The sequence below is a fragment of the Babylonia areolata genome, chromosome 31, assembly GCF_041734735.1.
Source record: "Babylonia areolata isolate BAREFJ2019XMU chromosome 31, ASM4173473v1, whole genome shotgun sequence".
Lineage (NCBI taxonomy): Eukaryota > Metazoa > Mollusca > Gastropoda > Neogastropoda > Buccinidae > Babylonia > Babylonia areolata.
In genome coordinates, this window is record NC_134906.1 from 3,106,186 (window position 1) to 3,116,173 (window position 9,988).

At 41.3% G+C, this 9,988-nt stretch overlaps 1 protein-coding gene across 1 annotated transcript; it reads left to right on the forward strand.

The window, feature by feature from the left end:
• The first annotated feature begins 466 nt into the window (after positions 1-466).
• LOC143275748 (DCN1-like protein 3) lies at positions 467-2,903 on the forward strand. The gene is made up of 2 exons (XM_076580025.1): positions 467-652; positions 2,493-2,903. Exons 1-2 carry the CDS (start codon positions 467-469, stop codon positions 2,901-2,903), a joined length of 597 nt encoding a protein of 198 aa, XP_076436140.1.
• Positions 2,904-9,988: the final 7,085 nt, after the last annotated feature.

Here is a 9,988-nt window from a genome sequence, read left to right on the forward strand (position 1 = left end):
GTAACATTGTAATACATATATACTCAACATTTCTTCCCCATATCAAGAGACGTAAAGAAGGCCAGTCAAAGAGAGAGAGAGAGAGAGAGTGTGTGTGTGTGTGGGGGGGGGGGGGGGGGGGGGGGGGGGGAGGGGGGGGGGGGGGGGGGGGGGGGGGGGGGGGGGCGTAGGGGGAGAGAAATGTAGAGTATACGATCATTACAACGTTATTAACCAGTTTACAAGTTGTCTTTTTTCCCCGTCTTATGACCCGAAATGTACAGGAGGGAGAGAAATGTGGACAATGTCTTCCTTTTGTTTTCTTTATATATATATATATATATATATATAGAGAGAGAGAGAGAGAGAGAGAGAGAGAGAGAGAGAGAGAGAGAGAGAGAGAGAGAGAGATATAGATATATATTTCTACCCTTCTCCCGCAGAGCTTTGGCAGCAGTACGCGGGGAAGGACCCCAGCTGCGCGGTCATGACGGAGCCCAGGGTCTGTAAATTCCTTGCGGACATTGGCGTCTTCACGTTCAAGCCCAAGCTGCTCTTGGCGTGGACGTTCAACGCGACGGAAGGCAGGGTGTTCCCCAAGGAGGGCTTCCTGGGGGGGATCCGACGTCTAGGCTGCGACGCCACCATCGAAGCATTGCGGGCGAGATGCAGTGTTGGTGTCTTTCGATATGCTTATACTGATGATTAGCATAGAATAGAATAGAGTATGTCTTTATTACCAAGTGTACCGGGGTCACAAGGAATATTGGGTGGGATGGTATACATAAAAAGGCACAAGCATAAATCTATAGCATAGAATAGAATAGAGTATGTCTTTATTACCAAGTGTACCGGGGTCACAAGGAATATTGGGTGGGATGGTATACATAAAAAGGTACAAACATAAATCTATAGCATAGAATAGCATATGTCTTTATTACCAAGTGTACCGGGGTCACAAGGAATATTGGGTGGGATGGTATACATAAAAAGGCACAAGCATAAATCTATAGCATAGAATAGAATAGAATATGTCTTTATTACCAAGTGTACCGGGGTCACAAAGAATATTGGGTGGGATGGTATACATTAAAAGGCACAAGCATAAATCTATAGCATAGAATAGAATAGAATATGTCTTTATTACCAAGTGTACCGGGGTCACAAGGAATATTGGGTGGGATGGTATACATAAAAAGGTACAAACATAAATCTATAGCATGGAATAGAATAGAGTATGTCTTTATTACCAAGTGTACCGGGGTCACAAGGAATATTGGGTGGGATGGTATACATAAAAAGGTACAAACATAAATCTATAGCATGGAATAGAATAGAGTATGTCTTTATTACCAAGTGTACCGGGGTCACAAGGAATATTGGGTGGGATGGTATACATAAAAAGGTACAAACATAAATCTATAGCATGGAATAGAATAGAGTATGTCTTTATTACCAAGTGTACCGGGGTCACAAGGAATATTGGGTGGGATGGTATACATTAAAAGGCACAAGCATAAATCTATAGCATGGAATAGAATAGAGTATGTCTTTATTACCAAGTGTACCGAGGTCACAAGGAATATTGGTTGGGATGGTATACATAAAAAGGTACAAACATAAATCTATAGCATAGAATAGAATAGAGTATGTCTTTATTACCAAGTGTACCGGGGTCACAAGGAATATTGGGTGGGATGGTATACATAAAAAGGCACAAGCATAAATCTATAGCATAGAATAGAATAGAGTATGTCTTTATTACCAAGAGTACCGGGGTCACAAAGAATATTAAGGGGGTTGGTATACATAAAAAAGGTACAAACATGAATCTATATTACTATGTAATACTACAGTTATTCTTATCTTGTATTGATTAACGTGGAAAAAAAAATGCACGCGATATTAGCCTTGGTTGCATTTCAATATGTTTTACAATAATGATTAAATATTTTGATTAAGTGAATATATGCAATAGTTTTGGTGTGTTTTTCTTGTTGTTGTTATTTTGTTACTAATGTCTTACGATTGTGTTACTGATTCTTTTTTTCTTCTTTTTTAAAATTTTTTTTATTAAGTCATGTTTATTTGTTGTTGCTGTTTTTGTGCTGATCAGTGTCGTCGTTTGTCTTGTCGCGCCTGATGTAATTTCTCTGAATGAGATGATAATATTATCTGATCTGATCTGATCTGATCTGATCTTATCTTACCACTTACCTTACCACTTACCTTACCTTATCTTACCTTACCTTACCCTTACCCTTACCACTTACCTTACCTTACCTTACCTTACCCTTTACCTTACCCTTTACCTTACCTTACCTTACCCAACCTTACCCTTTACCTTACCTTACCCTACCTTACCCTTTACCTTACCTTACCCTTTACCTTACCCTTTACCCTACCTTACCATTTACCTTACAATTTACCTTACCTTATCTTATCTTACCTTACCTTACCTTACCACTTACCTTACTTTACCCTTTACCTTACCTTACCTTACCTGACGCCAGACGCTGGAGGACGAGGCAGCCAGGGCGGCCGACGACGAGGACGACGACTTCCGGTCGTTTTACCGCTTCGTGTTCCGGCTCCTGACCCGCGGGCAGCACGACGACGTTTTCCGGACGCCCAAGGTGAGCAAGGTGGTCGCTCTGGAGGCCTGGGAGGCGATCCTGCCACTCCGGTTCGTCCACTTGCTGCCCGACTGGAAGGCGTTTCTGGGCAACCTCCCCGCGGACCTCTGCTTCAACGAGAGCGACTGGGAACAGTTCCTTGCCTGTCGCTACCCGAAATCCACGAGGGGCTATCTTCAGAGCGTTTCGCTGGGTGTCGTCGACGATTTTATTGTCGACTTGCGCAAGGCTCGCGTGAGGGCCGTTATCGAAAGAATTGAAAAATTGGCGTTTTTTGGTGACATGTAGGTGTCGTCTGTAGGTTTGGTTTGGTTTTGGTTTTGTGTGTGTTTTTTCGGTGTTGTGTTGTTTTGGTTTTGGGGTTGTTGTTGTTTTAAGTGCTTGTTCTTGCGTGCATGGGTACAGTGTGTGTGTGTGTGTGTGTGTGTGTGTGTGTGTGTGTGTGTGTGAAGTCTGTTCGTGTTTGTGTGTCTGTCTGTGTGTCTTGTCTATGTCTGCGTCTGTTTGCGTGCGTGTATGTGTAAACAGATGTTTGTATCAATATGCAGTGTGTGTGTGTGTGTGTGTGTGTGTGTGTGTGGCTTTGTGCATGCGTATATATTTCGCGCGCGCGTGTGTGTGTGTGTGTGTGTGTGTGTGTGTGTGTGTGTGTGGCTTTGTGCATGCGTATATATTTCATTTGTGTGTGTGTGTGTGTGTGTGTAACGCCAGACTACAACCCTGACAATCACCTAAAACAAAGAGTGGAAGACGCAGAACTGTGTAAGGAAGTTAGGCTGTTGTTGTTGTTGTTGTTTTTCCTGGCTGTCCTCACACCAATGCACCCCCCACCCACCCTCACCCCCAACCCACCCACCCCCCACCCCCACCCCATCCCCTGATTTCTCCAGTTTTTAAGAGGTTCCTGTCATCAACCACAAAATCTAAATCTGCATGAAGTTCAACCACAGGAATGTCCCCAAAGCAACATGTTTTGAAAGTCTGTGTGCCTCATTGTGAATAGTTTCCATCTCCGTGCGAACAAGTGCTAACCACTAGTGAACAGGCCGAGTCATGCTGCAAAGCCAATGTGCGGCAAAGCTACGTCATAACATGGTTGACAGCGATGCGTCACATTTTGCAAAGCAAAAATTTTTTTTTTTTTAAATATAAAAAAAAGGGGAAAAAAAAACATGTGTGATGTACATACATATATTTGGGTGTGTGTTTTTTTTTTAAAAGAACGTATTCTTTCCCACGTAGTCGAGAATATGCTGATTTAAGAACGTTACTGAAAGAAAACTTTTTTTTTTCTATTGCGAACATGTACTACTACAAGCCAAGTGATACTGCAAGTCAATGAATGCGCACCAAAGCTACGTTTTCAAACGCTGACAGCGAACATTAGTCCGATGCGCCACATTTTGCAAAGAAAATAATGAGGTACAAACGGGCACACGGGGGAAAAAAATGCTTATTAAGTACTCAACGTAGTTATTATCAAGAAGATACCGATCTAAGAATGTAACTGAAAGGAAATATTGGAATGATGTTTTCTTAGTTTTTTTTTTTTTTTTTTTTTTTTTTTTTTTTTTAAAGAATGTTACCTTACCCACGTTGTCAAGAACATGCTGATTTAAGAACTATACTGGAAGAAAATATTGCATCGGGTGACTTGATCTTTTGTTTGTTTTGTTTTGTTTTTGTTTTTTTTTGTTGTTGTTTGGTTTTTGTGTGCGTGTGTGTGTGTGGTTTTTTTTTGTTTGTGTGTGTGTGTGTGTAAACTAACGCCTTCTTTACTACGTGACTGTAGTCAAGAACATACTGATTTATGAATGTAATGGACAGGACATATCATTTTTTAACGAATGTATTCTCACTCACGTAGTTGTAACCAAGAACATACTGAGTTTATAACCTTAGTGAAAGGATATGTTGTTTTGAGTGGGGTTTTTTTGGGTTTTTTAACTAACATTTTCTTACCCACGTAGTTGTCGTCAAGAACTTTCTGATTTAACAACATAACTTGAAAGAGATATTGCATTGCGTTTTTGTTTTTTTGGTTTTTTTAACGAGCGTGTTTTTAGCCACGTAGTCAAGAACATGGTGATTTTAGAACGTTACTGAAAGGAAATATTCCATTTGGTGACTGTGTTTTTGAACGAATGTATTCACACTGACGCAGTTGTAGTTTAGGACATACTAATTTAAAAAAAAAACTTTACCGAAAGGAGATATTGCACTGGGTGTTTTTTTTTGTTGTTTTTTTTAACGAAAGTACTTATTCCCACGCTGACAAGACCATACTGATTCAAGATCGTATCTGAAAGGTAATTGATAATGCATTGGCTTTGGGGGGGGGGTTTCGCTGTGTTTTTTTTTTTTTAACGGAGATCTTCTTACCCATGTAGTTTTAGCTACGTTCAAGAACATGGTGATTTTAGAACGTTACTGAAAGGAAATATTCCATTTGGTGACTGTGTTTTTAATGAACGTATTCACACTCACCCAGTTGTAGTCAAGGACATACTAATTTTTAAAAAAAACTTTACCGAAAGAAAATATTGCACTGGGTGAATTTTTTTTAAAACGAAGGTACTTATTCCCACGCTGACAAGACCATACCGATTTAAGATCGGATCTGAAAGGGAAGTGATATTGCACTGGCTTTGGGTTGTTGTTTTTTGTTTGTTTGTTTGTTGTTGTTGTTGTTGTTGTTTGTTGTTTTTTTTAACGGAGATCTTACCCACGTAGTTTTAGTCAAGAACGTACTGATATTTGAACGTAACTGAAAGGAAATACTTTTTTTTTCTTTTTTTTTTTTTAAGCAAAATTTCTTACCCACGTAGTTGCGGTCAAGAACATACTGGTTTTACCAATGTAACTGAAAGGAAATATTGCTTTTATTTTTTCAAAGAATGGATTCTTTCCCTTCTCTTACACCCCACCCCCCCCCCCACCCCTACCCCCTCTCCCACTACCACCTCCATCTGGACTGTAAAATACTCACTGGTTTTAAGGGTGTTTTTTGTCTGTAATGATTATCACATGTTGTGTTTCTGGGGGCTTCTAAAGGGATACGTGTGTGATTTATTTTTTGAATCAAAAAAATTTTGTTATAAGTTTTTTTCGTTTTTTCTCCAACCAGCCTGATGTATGAAGTCTTTCCTTCGGAAAATAATGGTGTTGATTGTCATGTCAAGCAAATACTGTTTCTCCATTTTCATACCTGTAGTGTGGTGGTTTAGTTAGAACGAAACTGGGGTTTAATTGGTTAATTCGATATTGTTGCTCAAGATCCTTCCCAGTGCTACGTTTTTTTATAACTCAAATATATATATATTTTTGTTGTTGTTGGGTTTTTTTTAGTATAGGTGCCAAACAAAACTGACACAATATGAAATGGTAGCCTTTCACTTTTTTTTTCAGAGGTTGGTTTTAGACATTCTGTTTTAGATCATTTTTGGCCAAAAAGAAATGGAAATGTTGGTCATTTCACAAGTACTGATTGATGGAATCGCTTTACCGTCTTATAGAACTTATAGCTGTCATCAGTTGTAATGTTGTTGTTTTTTTTGTATATTCTCCTTGTTTTTCTTTCTTTCTTTCTTTTTTTTTAATTTTTTTATTTTTTTTTTTTTTAGGTCCATTCTGACAAAATTCCCTATCCTGTTGTGGCGCAGTGCCTGCCTTAGTGTTTAATCCTTCACTCTCATCGATTCGGTCCTCTTTCTTTTCGAGAAATAAAAATTCTATCGAGGCAACCACGCGTTTGTTACGTATTGTCCGCGTATTCCATGCAGCATAATCAGGACTAAAAAAAAGGCTATGCTGTTCTTGAATGAAAGCTAATTTGTGTTTTACACGTATTTTCTTCTGTCGTTGCTGCTGTATGTATGCGCGAGTCACATGATCATAATAAGGGCAATCCTGGGACCTTTTTTTTTTTTTTCTTTTTTTAAAATTTTTTTTAGGAAGTGTCTGGGTTTGTTCGAATGTAACTTTTATTTACCTGTGTGCTAGCTGAATCGGTAGCATAAGCAGTATTGACGCGCGCACGCGCGTGTGTGTGTGTGTGTGTGTGTGTGCGTGTGTGTGTGCGTGTGTGCGTGCGTGCGTGTGTGTGTGTGTGCGCGCACGCACGCGACTGAAACCTGACATGATGACACAGGAAAATATTGATGAGCGCCCGAAGGCAACTGTCGGTCGTTTTCAAGCGGGTAAGCAGGCTGCTGTGTAAACTTTAATGACTCCGTGTTTTACCGTAAAACGCTCATTTTAGAGCTTGGCCTCTGATCCAGGATGGACGCTATATACATAATCTATATCATCATCAGCAACTGGAAACGCCATGGGCAGTTAAGGACAATTCCATAAAAAAAAAAGCAGGTATGTTTTCTTCTTCTGTTTTTCGACTTCTCGTTCGTCAGATGAACAAAGGATGTCCGTCGATAGATAGTTGTGTTGTACTGCCAATTGGCGCCACAGTGTCTCTGAACATCTGTCTTCGGCATTGATTGATTTTTTTTTCTTTTTCCGAGTTTCACTAACGTTGGTCATCTGCTGGCCAAGACTGAACAGCATCACCTGCCCGCGTTGCTCCCTCAGTGTTGACTCCCGAAGCCTTTTTCAAGGCAGCGGAGGTTTTGGGGGAGGGGGGTAAGCGTTTTCCCTCCCCAAGATGGACTTGCCTCCCAAGGCTACCGAGTACCATCTACCCGAAGCGACTGATTCGTTTTAAGGCCCCAGTGACTCGCCTTCGCCCCTTTCTCCTTGTCAGTGGAAACGGCTCCGCGACGTGAAGACCAAGAGGAGCTGGGCTTTGGCTGACAGAGGCTGTTTGAGACGCACACCTTTGGAGCATTAAAGAATTTTTTTTTTTTTTAATAATAATGATAATAATAATACTGTACATTTATATAGCGCCCTTTCTAAGGGCGCTTTATATGAAAGAAAGATATTACAAGTAACATAAAACATTCATGGCCACTCTTTCTCAAAAACGCCTTCCCCCACTCACACTCTCCCTTTCCCACTCTACATACATCCGAAGTGAGCTGACATGGGTGGTGTTGGAGAAAAGGAAGGTAGGAGTACTTATAGATAGGTTTTAAAAAGATGAGTCTTTAGTGATGAGCGAAAAGCAGAAATAGAATCAGATGCACGGATATGATAAGGAAGGTTGTTCCAGATGTGAGGAGCAGCAAAGAAGAAAGAACGTTCACCATAGGTTCTTGTATTGACACAAGGAAGTTTCAACAGTCAGAGGAAGAGCGGAGATTTCTTGCGGGGGTGTAAACACCGATAAGGTCAAAAAGATTTGTAGGTCCTGCGGAGTGGAAAGCAGAATAGCAGAGACACGCAACTTTGTATTTAATTCTCGCTTCAAGAGTTGGGCTTTGGCTGACAGAGGCTCTTTGAGACGCACACCTTGGGAGCATTTTTAATAATAATAATAATAATAATAATAATAATAATGATGATGATGCTCAGTCCCGGTATAACAGTCTTAAGAAACCGTATGGTTTGGTAAAACGTAAAAAAAAATACAGAATTGAGAGACAATGTTGATAATCATACATACAGCACATGGTCTTCAACCGGCCTCAGATTGAATAGACTGACGGCTGTTTACCCCCACGTGCTTCAAGGACACCTTGAAAAAAAAAAAGAATGCGTTTTGACAAATCCATTTTTCCTTCAAAAGTTTACAGTCTATTCAGTGTTTGGACCATTTTATTTATTCACCCCTGCCAAACAGACAGCCGCACTTCCTTTCCGGGGGGGTGTACATGCTGGGTTTTGTTTATTTCTTGAAGGAGGGTGGTGGTAGAATGGTTAAGACACTCATCTGCCAATACAGAGAGTCTGGGTTCGAATCATCCCGCTCTCGCCTTTTCTCTCAAGTTTGACTGGGAAAATCCAACTGAGCGTCCAGTCATTCGGGGAAGGGGGGGGGGGGGGCGAGAGGCGAGAGCGGGATTCGAACCCAGACCCTCACGGACTCTGTGTTGGCAGATGAGCAGTCTTAACCACTCTGCCACCTTCCTCCTTTTGTGTGTGTGTGTGTGTGTGTGAACCCTTGGGCAACATGGAGCTCTGAGCTGGCATGTCGTATTCAGCATCAGCAGGGGGCAATGACAGGTAAAGTGCTGTGTCATGTTCTGTGTTGACCTCTGCCTGATACGATCATGAACACAGGAAAAAAAAAAAGAGGTGTGAAGGGGTCAAGGAGGGGTGTGTGTGTAGTTTTCCAGAAGATAAAGTTCGCCAAGTGCAATCCCTGTGTGTGTGTGTGTGTTTCTCTCTCTCTCTCTCTCTCTCTCTCTCTCTCTCTCTCTCTCTCTCTCTCTCTCTCTCTCTCTCTCCTTGTCTGTCTGTCTCTGTGTGTGTGTGTGAGTCAGTCAGTCAGTCAGTCAGTCTGTATCTCTCTTTGTCTCTCTCCGTCCGTCTGTCTGTGTCTGTCAGTCTGTCTGTCTATGTCTCTCTTTGTCTCCCTGTCTCTGTCTGTCTGTCAATCTGTCTGTCTCTGTCTCTCTGTCTCTGTCTCCCTCCCTCTCTTCTTCGTCGTCTTCTTTTTCTTCTTCTTCTGCTCTCGCTCGCTCTCTCTCTCACTCTCTTTATACACTTCCCCCCGCCCCCTCCCCCTTTCCCTCTGTCGTTTGACGTCAATGACACAGCAACATTTTGTGTGCAGTTTAGTACGTGAACAGCCTACAAGAAGAAAAAGATGATGGTTGTATTCACCGTTCGCGCTGTCAAAAGAGACACCTTTGTTTATGACTGTGATTTAAAAAAAACGAAAAAAACAAAAACAAAACAAAAAACAAGAAAAAAAAACCCGTGATCAGCTTCAATGAAAGAAAATTTTTCTTTTAGCCACAATTTTAACAAAAAAAACAACAAAAAAAACAACACACAGATAGCTAGCTAGCTATCTAAAGATATATATATTCAAGCACGCGCGTGCCACACGTACACACACACACACGTCCCATGAGCGCGCACACACGCGAACAGACCGGGAGGGTGGGGGGAAAGAGAGAAGTGTGTTAAAAAAAAAAAAAAAAAAAATCCAACAACACAAACCCCATTCTTAGCGCGTCCTGACCTATACCTGAAAGTGCTGCTTCACTTCTACCCGCCCCCACCCCACACATCCCCCCTCCTCTTCCTTAAGCCCCACTTCCCCACCCCCACCCCCACCCTTTTCACGACTCCTCTTTTACACCGTGTTACACTTAACACGACCTGCCGTAAACTGTTCTTCCTCCAACACAGAATTTTAGCTTTGACAATATTACATTGTGTTGTGTTGTGTTGTGTTGTATTGTATTGTATATTGTGGAGTTTTGTTCTTAAACAATGAGGCCAGGAGATCAAATAATTTATCG

Bases quoted from the DNA above. Each gene is read 5' to 3' on its own strand.
- LOC143275748 (XM_076580025.1), top strand. From the start codon at position 467: ATGACGGAGCCCAGGGTCTGTAAATTCCTTGCGGACATTGGCGTCTTC. The intron at 653-2,492 runs GTTGGTGTCTTT...ACCTGACGCCAG, and splicing joins CATTGCGGGCGAGATGCAGT to ACGCTGGAGGACGAGGCAGC.